The 24483-nt window shown below is 44.4% G+C and overlaps 1 protein-coding gene across 8 annotated transcripts in view; it reads left to right on the top strand.

Moving 5' to 3' along the window:
• The window catches only part of mdm2 (MDM2 proto-oncogene), a 96822-nt gene that overhangs the window by 18890 nt on the left and 53449 nt on the right, over positions 1 to 24483 (top strand). For 7 of the 8 annotated variants that reach the window (XM_038780455.1, XM_038780456.1, XM_038780453.1 and 4 more), the window contains 5 exons: positions 1918 to 2051; positions 11871 to 11920; positions 21049 to 21113; positions 21459 to 21549; positions 22855 to 23015. In XM_038780455.1, coding sequence (XP_038636383.1) covers positions 1918 to 2051; positions 11871 to 11920; positions 21049 to 21113; positions 21459 to 21549; positions 22855 to 23015 — 501 coding nt within the window. The remainder of the gene's footprint in view (positions 1 to 1917; positions 2052 to 11870; positions 11921 to 21048; positions 21114 to 21458; positions 21550 to 22854; positions 23016 to 24483) is intronic. The other variant, XM_038780457.1, reaches the window with a different exon arrangement.

Here is a 24483-nt window from a genome sequence, read left to right as displayed (position 1 = left end):
TCCAACTCATTCAAAATGTATCCTGTGTATTCTGAAATTTCACATTAAATGTCTGCCACTGCATCTTTATTGACTTATCCTTTAGCCTAATTTGCCATTTCACTTGGCTAGCTCTGCTTCATGCCCTCATAATTGTCCTTATTTAAATTTAAAATATTAGTCTTAGACCCACTCTTTCTCCCTCAAATTGAATCATATTATGTATGATCTGGGGGTGCCTGCACTGATGTCATTAATCATATCTTGTTATACAACATCAGGTCTAGTCTAGCTTGCTCCCTGGGTGACCAGTGCTATCTAAGAAACTATCCCAAAACTAGCTATGAATTCCTCATTTCAGCTACCTTTGCCCATTTGATTTTTGTTCCAGACTATGTAGATTAAAATCCCCCATGATTACTTCCATACCTTTTTGAGAAGCTCCCGTTATTTATTTAGTACCCTGTGGTTACTGTCAGGGGGTCTGTAAACCAGTCCCACAAGTGATTTCTTACCTTCGTTTTTTCTCACCTCTATTCGAATTGCTTCAACACCCCGGTTTCCTCAACTTGGGTCATTCCTCCCCGTGGTGCTAATACCATCATTAATTAACAGTCACCCCTCCAACTTTTCTTGACATTCTGACCTTTGTAAATGTCATATACTTTTCAATATTCAGGTCCCAATCTATGTCATCCTGCAGCCATGTCTCTGTAATAACTATCCGTAATAACTATTAGATTGTATTATTTGCGTCATCCGTTCATCTGTTTTGTTTCAAATGCTACATGCATTCAGATACCAAGCTTTAGTTTGTTTTTTTATTATTTTTTGTAACCTCTAACCTTGTCTGCTGATTTACTTTTGGAATTGTGCTCTCTGTCCTTTCATGTCAAGGTTTGTTTATCTTTTTCCCATAATAATACTTTTCTCTCTTGTCTTGTCTCTACTGTTTGATTCACCACGTCTTCCTAAATTTGATCCTTGCCCCGACTATTTAGTTTAAAACCCTCTCTACTTTCCTAGATAGGTGGCGGCCCACTCACTGTTCAAATGTCGATCGTCCCCCACTTTCCTCAGTACTTTTACCAGTACCTCACAAGTCAGAACCCATAAGACCATAAGACAAAGGAGCAGAATTAGGCCACTTGGCCCATTGAGTCTGATATTTTCTCATCCCCATTCTCCTGCCTTCTCCCCATAACGCCTGATCCCCATATTAATCAAGAACCTAACTATCTGTCTTAAAGACACTCAGTGATTTGGCCTCCACAGCCTTCTTCGGCAAAGAGTTCCACAGATACACCACCCTCTGGCTGAAAAAATTGCTCCTCGTTGCTGTTTTAAAGGATCGTCCCTTTAGTCTGAGATGGTGTCCTGTGGTTCTAGTTTTTCCTACAAGTGGAAACATCCTCTCCCAGTCCACTCTATCCAGGCCTCGCAGTATCCTGTAAGTTTCAATAAGATCTCCTTTCATCCTTCTAAACTCGCAACGAGTACACACCCAGAGTCCTCAACCATTCCTCGTACGACAAGTTCTTAATTCCAGGGATCATTCTTGTGAACCTCCTCTAGACCCTTTCCAAGGCCGCACATCCTTCCTTTGATACGGGGCCCAAAACTGCTCTCAGTACACCAAATGGGGTCTGACCAGATCCTTGTATAGCCTCAGAAGTACATCCCTGGTCTTCGCATTCCTCCCAAACCAGTCTTTCAGCCACGCATTCATCTCTATCCTGTTGCAAAACCTATGGAAGCATGCAGTGGTTCTATTAATAAGTACAGACCCCTGAGAAATGTCCACGGTATTCTTTTGCCTGCACAACGCTTGTTCTTTGTCATTTAGTCTTCTCATTAAATAAGCTTCTGTAATTTACCAATTGCTATGTTCAAGTCTTGGACCGATAATTGATGTTTTTGGGGTTTTTTTGTTGACAGGTAATGCACTTCTTGGGACAATACATAATAACCAAACAGTTGTATGATGAAAAACAGCAACATATAGTTCATTGTTCCGATGATCTGCTGAGTCACTTATTTGGAGTGCAGAGCTTTTCAATTAAAGAGCCACGGTAAAGTAAATTTTGAAGACTAAAGTTTCAAAATGTGTTGTGAAAATATTATAAGAGGGTTGAAAGACTTTTTTATGGATTAATTGTTAATTAAACTGAGTTATGCGCATTTGCAGATGACAGTTTTGGGAGCTTTCACCTGACTGAGGTGTTTAAACTTATAAAACATTCAATAGTATAGGTGCAGGGATGATGGAGATAAGATCCAAAGTTTGAGCTAGACCATTTAAGTATGAAATTAGGAAGCACTTCTCCACAGAACGTAATTGAAATTATGGAATTCTCCCCCACTCCCACCCCAAAGCCAGTGTTGTGTCATTCGAAATTAAGACTGAGAATGACAGGATTTTATTAACTAAGAATATGTTCAAATATGGATAAATAAAGTTGAGGTTAGCCTTGATCCATTGAATGACTAGCAGGCACAAAGTGTTGAAAGACCTACTTTTCCACTAGTTTGGACAATGCTTCACTATTTTCCTGTATTCCCATGTTTGCATTGTGTTGCTTCTGCCAGTTATACTTTGAAATTGGTTATTAACTGTGATTTAACAGCATAAGGAGCAGTTCTTTTTAATTTAATTTTTAAAATATTTTTATTCAAGGCATTTTCAACTTGTATACAAAACTTACACACCTTACATCCTTACACACTTGCCTTAATACAAAAATAATAATCTTTATTGTCACAAGCAGGATTACATTAATACTGCAATGAAGTTACTGTGAAAATCCCCTAGTCGCCACACTCCGGTGCCTGTTTGGGTAGATGGAGGGAGAATTCAGAATGTCCAATTCCCCTTTAACACCTCACCTTGTTCCTGAATAGGGTCGCCGTTGTCCTATTAAACTCGGCCCTTCGCGTGGCCAGCTCCGCTCCCAAGTCCTGGTAAATACATACCTTATGGCCTTCCCAGCAGCATTCCCGTGTCTCCTGCGCCCAGCTTAGAATTTTCTTCTTGACCAGATGCCGGTGCAGCTTCATTATTGATGCGGCAGCTCCCCCGCTCTCAGCTTCCTCATCAATGGCTGGTATGCCCAGTCCACCTCGCAGGCAAATTCTTGAACATCTTAGCCATATATTCCATGGTCCCTCAATACCCTCAGGAGCCCATCGGTCCTTGAGTGGTTCTCCAAGTCTATTTTAATTTCCCATTAAGAGGTAATTCAGCGTGCCAATCCACCTACCCAGTATATCTTTGGGTTTGGTGGGTGAGACCTACACAGACAAGGAGAAAATGTGCATAGTCCACTCGAACAGTGACCCGGGGTCAGGATCAAACTCGGGTCCTTGGTGTCGGCTCTTCTCCAAGTCGAAGACTTGTCTGGCCCTCTGCAATCATCAGCCTTTCTGCCTGCAACGAGGCAATACGGTCCTCCTACGAGGCCATCCGGTCACAGTCTCCTTCATCTTTTGGATCAATGTACTCTGCGCCACCAGCCTCTGCTTCACTCTCTCCAGGGCAGTCTGCATTGACTCTGACTGCTTCGCCTGGTCTTCTGAGGCCGCCTGTCTCTTTATCTTTTGAACTTGGCCACAAGGAATTCAACCAACTGCTCTGTGGACCATTGTGCGGCCAATGATGCCATAGGTCCCTTCACCATACTTTCCCTGCTGTGCTGTGCACGTCTCCTGATCTGAAGAATGCCCCTTTGACAAACCCCTCGTCGGGTACCCCTTTGACATTCCCCACCAAAGGAGAATATCTTGCTCTTTAGTATTTCCACTTTTTCCACCTGCAACTTCCCTGTAAAATGGGCAGAAAGGGCCAACAAAAATCAGACCTCGGGCACAGGTCACCTTGTGCGTGACGACTCACTCCATGGCCACCACCATGATACTGCATGCCCAGGGAACTATCAGTTTGGCTCACTTAGTACTGTCATGTAATGGCTAATTTCATCCAAAAGGTTGCTGCTCACCCGTTGCTTTTTGCTCAAGAGGTTTCCCGATGCCTTCGTTTTAAAATTACATTTTAAATCTACTTTTGCAGCGATCGCATGTGTAGCTGCTTTAGAAAGGTGCTTCTTGTTTGACTTCTTAAAATTTTGCCAGTACCTGTATGTTAAAGACCCTCACAACATATTAATCGCGATAGTAGGCAAGTGACCAAAGCAGTAGTTACTAATCTTATCATATCTGTTTTCCCACTGCCCTCAATTATACAAAATTAGGAATTTTTCATAAACAGTATATTTAAATAAGATTTTGTTACTGCATCAGTATTTAAGTACCAGAATACAATAAAAAAAAATCATGGGTCTTTTGCATAGAAGCTGCTGTAATTATGAAAGGATGACAACTTCCTGTCATGCTTGTGCATTAAAACCTTGTAGCTACTGTAAATTTACCAATAAAATAATTGTTTATGCCCAGAAGGTCAGGATGCGAAAAACTAACTCTGGCCCTCTGTGCAGCTCCCATTTCCTTTGCTCCACCTTGGCAACTATATCTCGCCCTGAGCTTGAAATCCTTAAACCGTAACACCTCACTCTGCCTTTAAGATTGTCTTTCTTTTTTTTTAAATAATTTTTATTGAAGAAATTTTACAAAATACAAACATTTTAACCCCCCCTACATTTACATTTAAATTATAACAAAACAAAGTCAAACCCCCCTACTTAACAAAAAAAAAAAAAAAAAAGTCCCCCCCCCCCCCCCCCTCCTCGCGCGTCCCCCCCCCCCCCCACCGGCGAACCGACAGTCAGACCAACTTATCATTTCTAGCAGCGTCCTCGGGCAGGCCTTGCCCGTGCCACCACCGCTACCGTACTTCCTTCGTCTTTGTCCCCCCTCTTCCCCCCCCCCCCCCCCCCTCCTGGGTTGCTGCTGTCACGACCTCGGTTTCTATCTCTGATCTAAGAGGTCCAGGAAGGGTTGCCATCGCCTGAAAAACCCCTGCACCGACCCCCTCAGGGCGAATTTGATTCTTTCCAATTGGATGAAGTTTGCCATGTCGTTTAACCAGGTGTTAACACTTGGAGGCCTTGCGTCCCTCCACTGAATCAAGATCCTCCTCCGAGCCACCAAGGACGCAAAGGCTAATATTCCAGCCTCCCTCGCCTCCTGTACCCCCGGCTCCACCCCAACCCCGAAGATCGCAAGTCCCCATCCTGGCTTGACCCTGGACCCCACCACTCTCGACACCGTCCCTGCCACCCCCTTCCAGAACTCCTCCAGCGCCGGACATGCCCAAAACATATGTGCATGATTCGCAGGGCTTCCCGAACATCTAATACACCTGTCTTCACCCCCGAAAAACCGACTCATCCTTGTCCCCGTCATGTGGGCTCTATGCAGTACCTTAAATTGAATGAGACTTAGTCTCGCACATGACGACGACGAGTTGACCCTCTGCAGGGCGTCTGCCCATGTCCCGTCCTCTATCTGTTCCCCCAGCTCTAACTCCCACTTATCTTTCAGCTCCTCTACTGGTACCTCCTCCACCTCCTGCATAATCTTATAGATGTCCGAGATCTTCCCCTCCCCGACCCAGACCCCTGATAGCACCCTATCACTCACCCCCCTGTCGGGGAGCGCGGGGAACCCCGCTACCTGTCGTCTGGCAAATGCCTTCACTTGGAGGTACCTGAACGTGTTCCCCGGGGGGAGCCCAAATTTCTCCTCCAGCTCTCCCAGGCTCGCAAACCTCCCCTCTATAAACAAGTCCCTCAGTTGTCTAATACCCGCCCTCTGCCAGCTCTGGAATCCCCCTCCTGTGTTTCCCGGCGCAAATCTGTGGTTCCCTCTTAGTGGTGCCCCTATCAGACCTCCCACTTCCCCCCTGTGTCGCCTCCACTGCCCCCAGATCTTGAGGGTGGCCGCCACCACCGGGCTCGTGGTATACCTCGTGGGAGGGAGCGGCCATGGTGCCGTTACCAGTGCCCCTAAGCTTATGTTGCCGCAGGACGCCCTCTCCATGCGCTTCCAGGCTGCCCCCTCCCCTTCCATCATCCACTTTCGTACCATCGATGTATTTGCCGCCCAGTAATATCCTGAAAGGTTGGGTAACGCCAGCCCTCCACTATCCCTACTCCGCTCCAAAAAGACCCTTCTAACTCTCGGGGTGCCATGTGCCCACACATACCCCATGATACTACTCGTTACCTTCTTGAAAAAGGCCCTGGGGAGGAAGATGGGCAGACACTGGAACAAGAACAAGAACCTCGGGAGGACCGTCATTTTAACTGACTGCACCCTCCCTGCCAGCGACAGCGGCACCATGTCCCACCTCTTAAACTCCTCCTCCATCTGTTCCACCAGTCTGGAAAAGTTCAACTTGTGGAGGGTCCCCCAGTTCTTTGCCACCTGCACCCCCAAATACCTAAAACTTTTAACTGCTCTTTTGAAGGGGAGCCTCCCAATTCCCTCCCCTTGGTCTCCCGGGTGTATTACAAAGACCTCACTTTTCCCCAGATTTAATTTATATCCCGAAAAGTCCCCGAACTCCGCTAGTATCCCCATTACCTCCGGCATTCCCCCCTCCGGGTCTGCCACATACAACAACAAATCATCCGCATAGAGCGAGACCCGATGTTCCTCCCCTCCCCTTGTCAGTCCTCTCCACCCCCCTGAACCCCTCAGTGCCATCGCCAACGGCTCAATCGCTAATGCAAAGAGTAAGGGAGATAGGGGACATCCCTGCCTAGTACCTCGATGGAGCCCAAAGTATTCTGACCTCCTCCCGTTTGTTACCACACTTGCCATCGGAGCTGAATAGAGCAGTTTTACCCACTTGATAAATCCCTCCCCAAACCCAAACCTTTCCAACGTCTCCCACAAGTATTCCCACTCCACCCTGTCAAATGCCTTCTCCGCGTCCAGCGCTACCACTATCTCCGCCTCCCCTTCCACTGCTGGCATCATAATCACATTTAACAATCTCCGGACATTTGTGTTAAGTTGGCGTCCCTTCACGAACCCCGTCTGGTCTTCATGGACTACCCCTGGCACACAGTCCTCTATCCTGGTTGCCAGGACCTTTGCTAACAGCTTGGCGTCAACATTCAGGAGGGAGATGGGCCTGTAGGACCCGCACTGGACCGGGTCCTTGTCCCGCTTCAAAATCAAGGAGATCAGGGCCTGCGACATTGTTGGGGGCAGAACCCCCCCCTCGCGCGCCTCATTAAAGGCTCGCACCAGCACTGGACCCACCAAGTCCACAAATTTCCTGTAAAACTCCACCGGGAACCCATCCGGCCCCGGCGCCTTCCCCGCCTGCATCTGGCCTATCCCTTTAATTAGCTCCTGCAGCTCTATCGGCGCCCCCAACCCTTCTACCAGCTCCTCCTGTACCTTTGGGAACCCCAATTTGTCGAGAAAGTTCTTCATTCCCCCTCTCCTCTTCGGCGGTTCAGACCTATACAATTCCCTATAGAAGTCCCTAAAGACCCTATTCACCTCTTGCCCCTTCTGCACTACGTCCCCACCCCTCTCTCTCACTCCCCCAATCTCTCTGGCTGCACTCGCTTACGAAGCTGGTGTGCCAGCATCCTGCTCGCCTTTTCCCCGTACTCATACGCCGCACCCTGCGCCCTTCTCCACTGCATTTCCGCCTTCCTAGTGGTCAGTAGGTCGAACCTGGCCTGCAAGCTACGCCGCTCATTTAATAGCCCCTCCTCTGGTGCCGCCGCATATTTCCTATCTACTTCTAGGAGCTCCCCCACCAGCCTCTCCCTTTCCTGCCTCTCCTTCCTCTCTCTGTGTGCCCTTATGGAGATCAGCTCTCCTCTAATCACTGCTTTCAAGGCCTCCCAGACCGTCCCCACCTGCACCTCACCTGTGTCATTCGTACCCAGATAGTTCTCAATGCCCGTTCTCACCCTTCTGCACACCTCTTCGTCCGCCAACAGCCCTACATCCAGGCGCCACAACGGGCGTTGGTCCCGCGCCTCCCCCATGTCCACGTCCACCCAATGTGGTGCATGGTCCGATATCGCAATGGCCGAGTACTCCGTGTCCTGCACTCTCGGTATCAGCCCCCTGCTCAATACGAAAAAATCGATCCTAGAGTACACTCTGTGGACGTGGGAGAAAAAAGAATACTCCCTCGCCCTAGGCCTACCAAATCTCCATGGGTCTACCCCTCCCATCTGCTCCATGAACCTCCTTAACACCTCTGCCGCTGCCGGCCTCCTATTCGTCCTGGAACTCGATCTATCCAGCCCAGGGTCTAACACCGTATTAAAGTCCCCTCCCATGATCAGGCCCCCTGCCTCCAGTCCCGGGATGAGGCCCAGCAGGTGCCTCATAAAACCCGCGTCGTCCCAGTTTGGGGCATACACATTTACCAGTACCACATTCTCTCCCTGCAGCCTACCCCTCACCATCACGTATCTGCCCTCCTTGTCTGCCACCACCTCTGCCGCCACAAACGACACCCTCTTTCCCACCAAGATCGCCACCCCCCGGTTCTTGATATCCAAGCCTGAGTGGAACACCTGTCCCACCCACCCCCTTCTCAGGCGGACCTGATCTGCTACCCTCAAATGAGTCTCCTGCAGCATTGCTACGTCAGCCTTCAGTCCCTTCAGGTGTGAGAAGACCCTTGATCTTTTGACCGGCCCATTCAGCCCCCTTACGTTCCACGTGATCAATCGGGTCGCAGAGCGACCCGTCCCTACTCCCTGTCGATTAGCCATGTCTTGTCCCTTGCTCGCCCCGGGTCATCCCTTCTTTTCTGACCCGCTTCCCATAGCGATGCCCCCCCCCCCCCCCCCCCCCCACCCCCCCCCCAGCTCTCCCCTTCTCGTCCCTGGTCTTTCCAGCAGCAACCCGGTGTCCCCCCCCCCCCTGGCTAGGACCCCTCCTAGCCGCGATGCACCCCACATCGTACTCCCGAGAGTCAGCTGGTCTCCGCTGACCCGGCTGCTCCTGCCACATTCCGACTCCTCCCGGTTCACCCCATCTGCGCCCGTGAAAGATCCCCTTAAAACCCCCGAGAAAGACCCGCATAATCAACCCGCTCCCCCCCGTCCCGTCTCCCCAACTTAACGATATAAATACCCAATGGCAACTAAATACATAAATACTTAACTACATACTTAAATAACAAAATAATTAACTAGCTATCAACTAACAGTGTGCCCAACCATCACCCTCCATCAAACAGTATAAATAACCGCAGATAACCATAACCCGAAAAGGAGAAAAAAAAAAGAACAAAAAACCCCCCCCCAGCACCCAAAGAAAAAGGGTAAGAGGGGTAAATAACTAAGGGAAATTGGAAACGGGAAGAAACACCCCATAAGAAGCCAACGACCCACAATAGAGATTTCAACAGTACAAATATACAGAAACACCCAACAACTCGAAACCTTCAAGATATTCAGAAAAGTCAACCGTTCGAGAAAAAACACCCCAAACAATCCACGAAACTGTTACCCAGTTCCGACCTGGCCTGAAAAAGAAAAGGGCCACTTGCTCAATCAAGAGTCCCCCGGCGGCTACGACCGCCGGTGCTCCCAGGTTTTAGTTCGTGTCCAACTTTTCCTCTTGTACAAAGGTCCAGGCCTCCTCTGGGGACTCGAAATAATGATGTTGGTCCTTGTAGGTGACCCACAAGCGCGCCGGTTGCAGCATTCCAAATTTGATCTTTTTCGCGTGTAGCACCGCCTTTGTCCGGTTGTACCGGGCCCGCCGCTTTGCCACCTCCGCACTCCAGTCCTGGTACACCCTTACCGTCGAGTTCTGCCACTTGCTGCTTTTCTCCCTTTTTGCCCACTTCAGGACTTTCTCTCGATCACTTAGCCGCTGGAACCGCACCAGCACCGCCCTCGGGGGCTCGTTTGCCCTAGGCCTCCTGGCCATGACCCGGTATGCCTCTTCCAATTCCAGGGGCGCCGGACCGGCCCCTTCCCCCATCAGGGAGCTCAACATCTCCGCCACATATCCCGGGAGATCCGACCCCTCCAGGCCTTCTTCCAGGCCCAGGATCCTCAAATTTTTCCTCCTCATCCGAGTGTCCAGCTCCTCGAAGCGGCTCTGCCACTTCATGTGGAGTGCCTCGTGCACCTCCACCTTTGCCCCGATGACTGTGGCCTCCTCCTCCCTCGCGGTCATCTCCTGCTGCAGATCTTTAATCGACGCCTCTTGGATCGCCTGGGCTCCCACCAACCTGGTGGCCGTCGCGTTCATGGACTCTAAGAGCTCCACTTTCATCTCCGTGAAAAAACGGAGGAGAGCGGCCTGCTGCTCCTCCGCCCATTTCTTCCACTCCTCCGATGCACCGCCGGCCGCCATTTTGATTTTCTTCCCCCGCTTTTTTTGGGGAGCTGCTGCCGTTTTTCTTGCCGCTCCACTCCGGGTACCGACCATAAAATCGGTCTAGTTCTCCTCAGGGGACCTTCCCCCACCGGGATTCGTTTTTTCAGCGCCGTTGGGGCCCTCCAATTGGCCCAAAAACACCTTTGTTGCAGGAGCTTCCAAATGTGCGGCTTAGCTAGTCATAGCCGCAACCGGAAGTCTAAGATTGTCTTTCTTGATCGCAATTGTAGTCATCATGTTTTGTAAAGCAATGTGTATAACTGTTAACATATTTGTGCCTCGACCACAAAGTGCAGACCCTTGAATAATCTAATCAAAGATTACTTTTTTAATGCCTGAAAGACCGGGCCAACTTAATGGTTGCTCTCAATCCAATCTGTCAACAAGGAGTGCAAGGATACCAAAATTAATTGACAAACAAAATTTAAGGAAAGCAGGAAGAGTCATTACATAAAAATGATAATTAAATCAAAACCACACCATCACCATCCGGTTGGCTCATGAACCCTGAGTGCATTTATCAAATTCTTCTTGCTAGTTTAGCAACATTAATCTATTTAATATACCCATATTTGCTCTCCCAAGTGAAATAAAGAAGCAAAGATATATCACAAAATGCATTCAATGTTTGTACAATTGTTATTTCCCAGCTTAAATGTTGACGTCTTTGGCATGTTTGCATTTTCTGCCTCACATCACGCTCCCCCCCCCCCCCCCCCCCCCCCATCCCCAATATTTTCTTCTGGAACGAGGGGTCAGCAGTTTTAAAAATAAGGGGTCACTCACTTAAGACAGAGGAGAAATATTTTGTCTTTAGGGCCATGAGACTTTGGAACTTGGTGGAAACAGAGTCTGAATATTTTCAAGGCAGAACTAGATAAAGTCTTGATTGACAAGAGCATGATCGGGGATAGTCAGGAATGTGGAGTTGAGGTTACAATCTGATCAGCCATGATCTTATTGAATGGTGGAACAAGTACAACGGTCTGAGTGGCTTACCCCTGCTCCTAATTCCTATGATAAATAGGTATTCTCCCTACTGTTTGCCTACTTGTGTTGCTTTACTTTAGGATAGGATGTGCTACAGGAGGAATTTTGTTGTCCCAACAATTTTTTTTCCAAATCAGGAATTTTCTCCTTCAGCAAAGGAAAGATTAACCATTCCTGGAATAAAACAGTAGTATCAAGCAAGAGCCACATTTGGTTCCATCAGTCAGAGTACCCAATTATTTATTTCTCCAATTAAGGGGCAATTTAGCATGACCAATCCACCTACCCTGCACATCTTTTGAGTTGTGGGGGTGAAACCCACGCAGACATGGGGAGAATGTGCAAACACCACATGGCCGTGACTCGGGGGCGGGATTCAAACCCGGGTCCTCGGCGCCCTCGGCTGCAATGCTAACCATTGTGCCACATGCCTCCCCTGGCATGGTGAAAAGTTAAAGTAAAGCTTGTCAACTAGCTTCTTAATCCCAATGTATCAGTTATACTGTTGAATGAATAATTTTGGGCTTAACACAACCTATATAAACTGCGTTTATATTTTATAGGACATTGTATGCCATGCTATCAAAAAATTTGACATCTGTGAACCATGAAGGTAGGCAGTTCCAATTGCATTAATCTTTCTATATTAGCTACTTGATATAGTATGTTTCCTTGAGGGAATGTTTTGGGAGGGCAAATTCAGGAGGAAAAATCTACTTTTAATTCTGGACAACAGAACAAAATGGTAAGTTCATCACTGAATTTCATTTTTATAATTAATTCCACCTTCAGTATGGAGCGTTGTTTCTTGAAGTAGATATGTGCTTTTAAGGCCAAGAATCATTGTTGCATAGTATATATAGTATATATTGAGGCACCACAAGCTGCACATTCTGTCTACATGCTGTTCAATTACCAATCCTCTATTGGGTAGAGCAAATCGTTATGCTTCTGTGAATTAAGTAGGTTTTTTGCCTGTACTACCTCTCCATCCCTAGCTGAAATCACTGGACCTCAAGAAAGATCACCTAAGGAAACGGATGGGCAGTGAGAGAGGTATTGTCCCCTCAAAAGTGTTATTCTTTTCAATAAATTCCTTTGAAAATACACTAGTTGTGTATCTTTCGCATCTGGGATGCATAATGAAGGATGTGCATAGTTGCCTTCGGCAACTTGTTTGTAGTGATAATGTTGAAATCTCTGCTACTGACTATTTTGATTCCTTTCCTAATGCCTTGATTCCTCTCCAAATGCCAAGTTCTTGATAATTCTGAATGGGCTTTAAGAACCAAAGAGTGGTTAGAAGAGCGGGGAGGTAAGACTTTAGGTTTGAGTTGGGATTGGAGGTTAGCAAAAGTTCAGACTAGCTGAATAATGGGAATGATTTATGACATTTATTTATGGGATGTGGATGTCACTGGCTAGGCCAGCATTTGTGCCCATCCCTAATTGCCCTTGAGAAGGTGATGGTGAACTACCTTCTGAACCACTGCCGTCTCTGTGGTGTGGGTACTTGCAAAGTGCTGTTAGGGAGTTCCAGAATTTTGATCCAGCTGCAGTGAAGGAACAGCGATATATTTCCAACTCCAGATGGTAAATGAGTTGGAGGGGAACTTCCACGTGGTGGTGTTCTCATGTACCTGTTGCTCTTGTCTTTCTAGGTGGTAGTGGTGTGGTTTTGGAAGCAGCTGCCAGAGGAACCTTGTTGAGTTCCTGTAGTGCATCTTGTGGGTATACACTGCTGCCACTGTTCATTGATGGAGGGAATGAATGTTGGTGGATGAGGTGTCAATCAAGCAGGCTGCTTTGTCCTTGATGTTGCTACAGTTCTTGAATGTTGTTGGAACTGCACTCCAGTTCTTGTTGGAGAGTATTCCATCACATTGCTGACTTGTGCCTTGTAGGTGGTGAACAGGCTTTTTGGAGCCAGCAGGTAAGTTACTCACTGCAAGATTCCTAGCCTCTGATCTGCATTTCTAGCCATAGTATCTATATAGGTAATCCAGTGCAGTATCTGATCAATGGTAACCCCCCACCCCCCCAGGATGTTGATCGTGGGGGATTCAGCAATGGTAATGTTATTGAATGTCAAGGGGCAATGGAGATTCTCTCTTGTTCGAGATATTCATTGCTTTGCACTTGTCAGCCCAACCCTGGATATTATCCATGTCATGCTGCATTTGGACAGAGATTGCTTCAGTATCTGAGGAGTTGTCAGTGGTGATTGACCTCCAACCACCACAACTATCTTCTTTTGTGCCTGGTATGACTCCAACCAGCAAAGATTTTCCCCCTGATTCCCATTGACTCCAGTTTTGCTAAGACTCCTTTATGCCACAGTAGATCAAATGCTGATTTGATGTCACTCGCTTTCTATTAATGATTGAGTAGATTGATGGGGGACTCCTTTGTGCCACAGTAGATCAAATGCTGCTTTGTTTTCACTCGATTTTATTAATGATTGAGAGTAGATTGATGGGGCGGTAATTTGCAAGTTTAGATTTATCCTGTTTTTGTGTACAGGATGTACTGGGAAATTTCCCATTTGTTGACAGATGCTAGTGTTGCAGCTGAACTGGAATTGCTTGGCTAGGGTTGTGACAAATTCTGGAGCTCGCGTCGGAATATTGTCAGAGCCTGTTGCCTTTGCATTATCCAGTGCCTTCAGGAGTTTCTTAATACGATGTGCAACAAACTGAGCTGGCTGAAGACTGGTGTTGACTGAGACTCTGGTGCTCCATCTATTCGGTGAACACAAACTCACAGGATTTACAGAATTTGTTTAATCAATCTTTACTTAATGAGCTGAAATAACTATATTTCCTGGTCTTTGCAGCATTATCTCTTATTTGGGAAATAGATCTTATACTTATCTGCTCAAATAAGGTAAAGTGAGTCAAATTTGAATCACGCTGGCCTGATGTGAACGGTGGTTGACTACTGTCACTATGGTCTCTGGGCTCTAGCTCACAGTCTCCGGGGCTTCAAGCACAGGGTTCTTTTTGCAATGGTTGTTCTCCAGTTGTCACTACCAGCTTTCCAGTATATTTTTGTACTTTATTTCTCAAGGAGATGTGTTACTTGGTGCCTGCATGTAGCAAGCCACCAAATGTTATGATTTTAGCTGACACTATGTCATTATTCCAGTTAATCGGGTTATCATCAGACAAGATCTCGTTACTTCAGTTATTAGGTCATGTTCTGATGCAACTGCAATCATCTGCAATGACACATTGTTGAGCTCCTAGCTTGTTATGCCAATGTTTGCATAGAGCCACCAATGTGACTCAGTGATATAAAAATAATGTTAGCAGTGATTGTAACATCAGAATACCATTATGGCATATGTATAACGATGATTTTAATTTGCAATTAGTCAAGTACAATAATCTGTCTTCCCGTCATTATTTTTATCTGACGTTTCCATCATCCGCAATGCAATAGTCACAACCACTTGATACATTATAACAGTTGCCACATGAGGACAAATGTATCCATGGATGAATTTGCACATCATTTCACCAATTCCAGATACTTCCCCACCATGTGGTCTCCTTAGTTGTCTGTATCTCACCAGTTACTTTATTTATCTTTTATTTAACCTCTACATATGTCGTAAATACTTTCCTAAACTTTGTTGTAATTCTTTTAGATTTTCATCCAATTCTGGTATGTTAGCCAACTCTTCAGTTATATCCATGGCAACCTGTTATTTGCAATGGATATCTACAAATTCTACTTGACCAATCCTAGCTGGAAAGTTCTGGTTTGAAATGAAATACTGAATAGACTATGTAACACATTCTATAGCCACAATGAATCTCGTCCTCATTAATGTTTACACAATATGTTCCATTTTCCATATACTCTCCCTTCGTGAAGCAGGACACCATACATGAGTTGCAAATGTGTGATACAACAGGTACCAAATCATGTTGGATATTATCATACAAAGTTAAATCTGCTTCCCCTAGGACTAGCCCATTTCTAGGCCCCTCTTTCTGTTCAGTACACTATATTTGTGTCAATTGTTTCCATATGTACAGTAACATTTCAGGACTTTCATAGTAGTCTGATGGGTTGGAATGGTGACTGTGGTTGTGGGGAAGTAGGTTCTATCTTCTCATCCAATTCTATAAATACTATTGTGCTTGCATACCAAGATCCTTGGCTGATTCTAAGTTCTGTTTTGCTTTCTTTTGATTGGATTCAGCGTCAGCACACCCATAATTAATATTAACTTCTCCCTTCAAAAGCATGCACTTAGCCAAAGTATTGGCTGTCAAAGTCATATGGTACTCTGGCTCCTTCATGTAATGCCTCCCATACTGTGGTGGCATTTCAATATGAGTTTTGGAAACTCTGGGGAACATTTGATTCATACTTCTCTTTAAAGGCATCTTGATGATCATATACAAATTTATATCAGTACACTAAGTAAACATTCTGTCGGGTCCTTTGAATTTTATGTGCGGCTTCAGGAATGGTCTGAACTTCGGTGCCTTATGGGTTAACGCCTCGTGATTTCCAGACATCTTGATGTCACTCCTGTAGACAGTTATCTCTGTTGATGCGCTTACTCCATGAGTCCCAAAAATCACCCAATTTTGTTTTCTTACCCAATTTCAGACCTGTTATGGAATCAAGATGGTAACTGGTGTAGAGGAATGCTGATTAGAATAAGACCATAAGACATAGGAGCAGTATTAGGCCATTCGGCCCATTTGAGTCTGCTCTACCATTCAATCATGGTTGACATGTTTCTCGTCCCCATTCTCCTGCCATTTCCCCATAACCCCTAATCCCTTTATTAACCAAGAATCTATCTATCCCCGACTTAAAGACACCGTGGTTTGACCTCCACAGCCTTCTGCTACAAAAGAGTTCCACAGATTCACCACCCTCTGCTGAAGAAATTCCTCCACATCTCTGTTTTAAAGGATCGGCCCTTTAGTCTGAGATTGTGTCCTCTTGTTCTAGTTTTTCATCCCTTGGTGCCCTTGCATGTCATGGCATTGATTTATAACCTAGTTCTGATTTTGGGCTGGGTCAATGCATTTCCCATCCTTTCATGCTAGCCTGTTCTTTTCTTTCATTTTCTCTTTCTATCTATGATATGAGGTGGACGTTACTCCCAATACAAGTTATTTTAGATCATCATCTGCTTGTTGGGCTTCCACCAGATCACTTAGTTTTATCCGACTGGTGGTTACCATGCACATAGGCTGGGTATTTCCTCCCCGATTTGATGGATCCTTCCCTAGCTCCCCATTTCGCTAGTTCATTCGCCCTTTTATTTCCCTGTGGTGCGTTTTTTGTGATGTGCCTTAACTTTTTAACGATTTGATATTGGTTATTACCCGACTTTCCGAAAATTATTCTCAACAAGGAGCCAGAACGCAACAGTATGACATCGGTTGACACAAAATCTCTGTTGGCCCACAGGGGTAAGAACTCCGCCGGGCTGTTCCTGATGTACTTGCTATCTGAATAAATCATGACTGGCGGGGGAAAACCTTCCAGATAGCTGACTACTTGAGCTACAGCTGCTAACTAAGCTCCCTAAGCACTTGCTATAGATGGTAATTTTAAGTCGAATTCTAGACCCAATCCACCCCTTTGAGTTTTCTATGTATATTCCGCATCCAGTTTCCCGAGCTCCTATCACTGAGGAACTGCCAATAAAAATTTTCACTGAGGTGGTCTCCATGTTCTCATTCCCTGCTTTTATTTTTGGCACAAACAATCCCTTGGGATCATGGTTTCAGGGCTAGCAGCCACCGTAGGGGCAATGAGGGGAGTAGTTTTGTCCAGTTTACGACAGTCACTTGTTAGTTGCCAGGACCCATCGGGTTTCTTGACTGGCCAAATAGGGGAAATATGAGTGGAGGCTACTGGACATCATCTCCTTAGTCAGGGAGTCCTATCAATAACCTTAGCTATTTCTTGTTAGGTGAATTTAGAAAGCCCATATTGTTTTTTTTTTTTGGAGGTGCTTGGGGTCTGGTCCCAAACGACCACAATCGTGTTTGTGTGCTGCAAAGGCGGAGTCGAACGAAAGTTGGTATTCTTGCGTAAAGTCAGATCCCAAAATATGGTCTGCACAGTTTGACAATGTCACCGTACAGCTGGATGTAGACCGTGTAGATGTCCGAATGTATCATATTTAACACTCCCGTCTTTATTTCAGAATTTAATTATTTCTCCAATTCTGTAATTCCGTCTTTTGGACTTTCATTTTCCATTTTTAAATTATCACTTATTTTCTCCGTTTCTTGCAGAGACTCTGATTGCACAAGCCACTGTGATGGGTTTTTGTACTTCACTAAATGTTTTGTCTAATTCATCTGCAGCTGTCTCCAACAATTCAGTTCTAGAGGGTACCAGCCCCTCTAGTTTTATTTCCAAACATCTTACAATCAGGCCATCTGTTTTCAAGGCCCTTTCATAAAATTTCATACCACAGTTCGCTTTTGAATGACATAATGTCAGAGCCTTTAAAACTGGTCACCTACTACCTGGTGCCTGAAAAATCTTTTATAACCCTTGGACTCAGCCGAAGGAAACGGGAAGTAATCGGGGCTGAGTTGCGATGATTCTGCCCTGTTGCACCTGCGGAAGAGGAGATTAACTCTTTAAACCCTTGACGCAGTTTGTCTTTGCTAAATTCCCATTCTGATCCCTCTAGGTCAATGCACAAGAGAACTATAGAATACTACTCCGGGTTGACTATAGAGTTTGCCTGTATCTTCCCAATTAGTCTACTTTGTTTTAAATTTAATTTTTCCAATTATGGGGCAATTTAGCGTGACCAATCCACCTACCCTGCACATCTTTGGGTTGTGGGGGTGAGACCCACATAGACACTGGGAGAATGTCCAAACTCCACATGGACAGTGACCCGAGGCCGGGATCGAACCCGGGTCCTTGGTGCTCTGAGGCAGCAGTGCTAACCACTATTCCGCCCCCCCCCCCCCCCCAACTAGTCTATTTCTATGGATTATACGCACTATCGAGGCATTCCAAAAGCAGCTATATGACTAGTCATTTGTTATGGATCACAGACCCCCTTTTGGATATCCCATGAGTTCCAAATTTCACCCCTCTGCATTCAGAAAATTATTTTAGGCGTTCAGGCTCGATTGTGGCATCATTTTTTTTAAAAGTTAGAGTACCCAATTCATTTTTCCAATTAAGGGGCAATTTAGCATGGCCAATCCACCTAGCCTGCACATCTTTGGGTTGTGGGGGCGAAACCCACGCAAACACGGGGAGAATGTGCAAACTCCACATGGACAGTGACCCAGAGCCGGGATCGAACCTGGGACCTCTGCACCGTGAGGCAGCAGGGCTAACCCACTGCGCCGCTGTGCTGCACGATTGTGGCATTAAGGCGACCACCTTAATTGAGAGACCATAGAGTGGCACGGTGGTGCACTATTGCCTCATGGCGTGGCACATCAACATTCTGCATTCTTCATTAAACCAGAGTTGATCCCTTACCTTCGGGTAATGGCAGTGTCTGATATTTCATGCCATACCATGAGGTTACAACTGTGATTGAGTACAGTTCTGCTGATGGCCCACAGTGTCTCATGGATGCCAAATCTTGAGTTGCTAGATCTGTTCAAAATCTTTACCATTTAACTGTAGCATTACCACACAGCACAATGGAGGATATCCATAAGAACTGTGGGATGGTCACTCCTATTGACACTCATGGAGAAGAGAGATCTGAGTATGACTATGACTATCAGGCTGTTCCTCCCTCCATCTTCTTGGTTAGTTGGGTGTCTGAAATGGCTGGATACCTGCAACTGTTTTCCACGATACAACTCACGCTATTGAGAAATCTACATGCATAAAACTGCTGTTACAGCTTACATGAGAGTTTGTGCAGATTGACATGGCCCAGGCTTAGGAACCCCCAAAAGTGTTGGTTGATGTAGACCACCCTACCTATTACTACATTGGTTTACACAATTATCTGATGCAGAGTTGGAATAAAAAAGCTCCAGCCTACAGGATTAGATCTCTTCCTCCAGATTTCATTTGAGGCAGGTTGCCTAGTCCATTATCAACCATGTGCTGCAATACTTTCTCTAGTACGAGATGTGATTACTAAGTTGATTACATAATAACTCTAAACCAATCTTTATCAACCGCATCTTTTCAGCGAGAGAAACATTTTCCCAAAAAAGATGGTAGTCTCCAATTGGCACTTAAAGAGCTGGAAATGTGCACATCTACCTGGTGCTGCTGAGACATAACTTTGATATTCACAGCCTGAATATGTTTTACCCCATAGTGGTATTGTCATTTAATTTGCAAAGTTTTAGTTACAGCCTCTTTAGCTTAATTATGTGAGACACCTTTATCCCTACATCAGTGCATTTCTCTAGTATTCAGCATCTAATCCACAGCTGTTTGAGTCTGAGCTTCCTTTCAATAATGTAATAGATTTTCACCATTAGTATGATGTAAAGCCCTGTATGATAGCACTTTTAGTCAGATCTGGCACTACTTTGATTCTACTTTGATTCTATCATACCAACCATATTGCGGTCTTGTCAATGCCTTCCCGTTGCTTTATGAACTATGATATCTGAAGCCAACTGTCTGTGCTTGTGTCTCCTGCATACCAATGGCAATGCAATTTAATAGTCTTTCTACCTTTCCAGAATCTGGAAATCAAACTTCTGTGAAATTTTCATTCCACCTTTCTTTTTCCTGATTGTACTGTTACTACTCTGAAAGAGTAAGCAGATCTTTCTGATTTATTTCAACTTTGATTAGTTGGTAGTACAGTCACTTCTAAATCACAGGGTTCTGAAAAACAGCATTAATTAAAATCTTCTCATATTGCTACAGCAATTTTATACAGACTTGAAATAGCAGGATGAAATCTTTAAAAGAGCGGAAAGCTTTGCTTATGATCTGATTCTGACAGATTAACCGATCATTAATTCCATAGTTTGTGGAATCTTGTTGCTGTGCATACCTATATAGCAACAATGCTTCAAAATAAATTATTTGAAGTATTTTTTGAGTTGTGGTGAGCTGCAGAAGTAAGTCTTTTCACTCCCAATTCTCGCCAATTTCCCATTCTATTTCAAAAAATAAAATTCATTCTGTTTCAATCATTTAACTTCTTTAAAAAATAAATAAATAAGAGTGTCCAATTCATTTTTTCCAATTTAAGAGGCAATTTAGCCAATCTACCTATCCCAAGTCGCCAATCCACCTACCCTGCACATCTTTTGGGTTGTGGAGGCGAAACCCACGCAAACACTGGGAGAATGTGCAAACTCCACATGGACAGTGGCCCAAAGCCAGGATCGAACCTGGGACCTTGGTGCCGTGAGGCAGCAGTGCTAACCACTGCATCACCGTGCTGCCCTAATCATTTAACTGTTGAGACTCTTATCGACTCCTAACTTGTCTTATGGATACACAGGTCCTGGGACTTGTTTACTGGCCTCGATAATCCCTCTGATTACCTTAAATGTGTTCCTCCAATCTTTGTTTCTGTTCTGGGCCTCTTGAGTCACTTGCTTCCCTTCTCTAATTATTGTCATAATGTCTTTGTGCTTTTACTAATATTATGGAAACTGCTATGAACTCCCAGAAATACAGTTGCTTTGATGTTCTGGCCTAATTCTAATTTTGAAAAAACACCCTTGTATTAAATAAAGCATTCTTTTATAAGCACGTGTTGAGAAGTTTTTCTGTGTGATGTAGATTCTATAAATGATCTCAATCTTGGAAAGATTACCAACCAACTTGGGGGTGAAGATTGTCTCGTGGTAAGATTTTCTTGTCTTGTTGAAAGCTCTGGGCACATTTCCCAATAGCAGTACATTGTTGATACAATATCTATTGGTTGTGATGCAATTTTAAAGTACTTGTAAGTTTTGAAGGCTAGCATTAACTTTTCAACCTGAAGTAAAATAAATGACTTGATTCCACCATAATTCACAAGACCTAATTCCTATTTATTACTTTTAAATTGTCCTGGTAAAACCCAATGCAAAATATGTCAGTGATTTTTAGTTTAAATTACAAGTGTTAAAACTTGCCACATAGTTCAATGTTGTATTCTACTTTTTTGTCATGTATTGTATTACTAAGCAATGTTTTCTACTTTTTAGACAGTAATGCCAAATGATGGGAATGCATGTACATCATGCAATGTTTCCTATTCTCCTGCTGTAGGTAGAAGATCCAACTGCAGTGACTCTGGTAAGTACCTTGGTGGCTAAGGTGAATCACTGAACTTATTAGATCATTGGCCTGTGTGGTGTAAGCTAATTTCACTATGTTACTTCTTGATGGCCTTGCAGTTACCTTAATTGCCATGGGTTCAAACTCTTGATCCAGTGCATGATTAGATAAATAGTAAAGATAGGATTGGATTGAAGTGTAAAGCAGTTTTTTTTAACTCTCCCGTCCCCACCCACCTCGAATACAATTGAATGACCTACAGTCGCAGGATATTTGTAAGATAGCTGAAACCATACTTCAGTAGGGAGTAAATGGCGAGTGTGAACAATATTACCAGATAATTTAAGAAAAGAGCATGCCAAATGATGAATTAACCATAAAGTGTGATACACATACATTGTACAGTGGAATAAATTGTGCATGTTTAATGCATCCAACTTCAAATCTTTGCAAATCTAAATATTGATAATTATCCCACATTGTGCAAGCAGCTGTGAAAAGTACAGTTTAAAAAAATTGTGATCTGGATATTTTTGAATAGGATCATCTTTGCTGCTCTTCTGCTGAGGTATGGGACATTGGTTCCAGTACAAGGTTTCATAGTTTGAAAGCACTACTTTGAAAACAGGGACAGAAATACAGTCATTCAGAGTGCTGTCTGTTTTTCAAGTAACATCCTGAAACAATCCTCCTGTCGTTATGCTAGGTGATTTTATTAATTCAACACTTTACAAGTCCAACCAAAAATAGTTCAAACTGGCTCAGTGAGCTACAGCCTTTAGTACACTTGGCTATGATACACAAAATCTGACATGAGCTGACCAATAAAAGGCAAATTGTAGTGTTTACCGACTGAGCAGTTCACATGGATCAGTTGAGTCTCTTAACATCAGAATAAGATTAGACTATACGGCATCTTTGGCCTGTTCCACTGTTCAGTTAGAGCATGGCTGATCTGTACTTCAATTTCATTTTTTCTTTAAAAATATTTTTTATTCTCCTTTTTCACATTTTCTCCCAAATATACACCCACCAACATATGAGCTGGGAGAAGGAATGCTCACGAGCTTTGATATTTCAGGGTGATACTTTAATCTATAGCATGGAAACTGAAACAATATCACTTATTGATGTAGTTCTGTTTGACTTATTTTGCCATTGCTTTTTGCAATATAGTACAATAGGTAATATTTGTGCAAAAGTCTTGACAATAAAATTATCCCTGTGACAATATTGTGACATTGCTCCACAAAGTGGACACATCCACTGGGTTATTGTTGCAGCTGCTCTTCTTAAAACTGATGTGTGTAATTGATACTTTAGATAATGACGTCTCATCTGACGAGCAATTTTACAGTAGACGGCGGAAACGGCATCGATCAGATAGCATCTCCCTCCATTGGGATGATTTGTCTTTGTGTCTGATAAGCAAATTGCGTCGTGAACGTGGAAACAGTGAATCATCAGGTTCTCCCAGTCATCTGGTATGTAAAACATTAAAATTTTGGAATTTGTCAGATCTATAGCTTTAAGATGAAACTACATTTAAAAAATTTTAAATCTCTTGCTGTGTAGTGTAATTAACACTGTACTTAAATTGATAGAGTACATAAGTAAAAAAACAAAATGCTGCAGATACTGGAAATCTGAAACATAAACTGAAAGTTATCAAAACACTGCCTGTATCTGTGAAGGGAACCAGCAAATGATAATTCTGGCCCTTCTTCGTTATGAAGAACAGTCTGCAATCAAAATGCGGAGTGCCTTGCTGAACATAGTCATCTTATTGTCATGTTTCACAGCTTTTCGCTCCCTGTACTCTTATGAACTTGATGCGTTTGTGTAGTTCTTGAACCTTCACATATTGACCAAAACATTTGTCGTCTTCACAAAATGATTGTCTCTTCACAAAAGCTATGTAAGCTCTTTTTTTTAAAAGAGAAGGGTTGAAGGCAAATGGGATCAAACTGTATTGATGGAAATATATATATTTTGGAGATTTCTAAAAAGAACCTTTATTCTTGAACAAAGAAAAGTACAGCACAGGAACAAGCCCTTCGGCCCTCCAAGCCTGTGCCGACCGTGCTGCCCGTCTAAACTAAAATCTTCCACACTTCCTGGTCCGTATCCCTCTATTCCCATGCTATTTGTGTATTTGTCAAGATGCCCCTTAAATGCCACTGTCGTCCCTGCTTCCACCACCACCTCCGGCAGTGAGTTCCAGGCACCCACTAACCTCTGTGTAAAAAAAAAAAAACTTGCCTCGTACATCTCCTCTAAACCATGCCCCTCGCACCTTATCCTATGCCCCCTCGTAATTGGCCCCTCTACCCTGGGAAAATGCCTCTGACTATCCACTCTGTCTATGCCCCTCATAATTTTGTAGACCTCTATCAGGTTGCCCCTCAACTTCCGTCGTTCTAGTGAGAACAAACCGAGTTTATTCAACTGCTCCTCATAGCTAATGCCCTCCATACCAGGCAACATCCTGGTAAATCTCTTCTGCACTCTCTCTAAAGCCTCCACATCCTTCTAGTAGTGTGGCAACCAGATTTGAACACTATACTCCAAGTGTAGCCTAAGTAAGGTTCTATACAGCTGCAACATAACTTGCCAATTCTTATACTCAATGCCCTGGCCAATGAAGGCAAGCATGCCGTATGCCTTCTTGACTACCTTCTCCACCTGTGTTGCCCCTTTCAGTGACCTGTGGACCTGTACACCTAGATCTCTCTGACTGTCAATACTCTTGAGGGTTCTACCATTCACTGTATATTCCCTACATGCATTAGACCGTCCAAAATGCATTACCTCACATTGTCCGGATTAAACTCCATCTGCCATCTCTCCGCCCAAGTCTCCAAACGATCTAAATCCTGCTGTATCCTCTGACAGTCCTCATCGCTATCCGCAATTCCACCAACCTTTGTGTCATCTGCAAACTTACTAATC

The sequence above is a fragment of the Scyliorhinus canicula genome, chromosome 20, assembly GCF_902713615.1.
Source record: "Scyliorhinus canicula chromosome 20, sScyCan1.1, whole genome shotgun sequence".
NCBI classification, from domain to species: domain Eukaryota; kingdom Metazoa; phylum Chordata; class Chondrichthyes; order Carcharhiniformes; family Scyliorhinidae; genus Scyliorhinus; species Scyliorhinus canicula.
The sequence above is the reverse complement of the archived record's forward strand: the minus strand, read 5'-3'. Positions and strand labels throughout refer to the sequence as shown.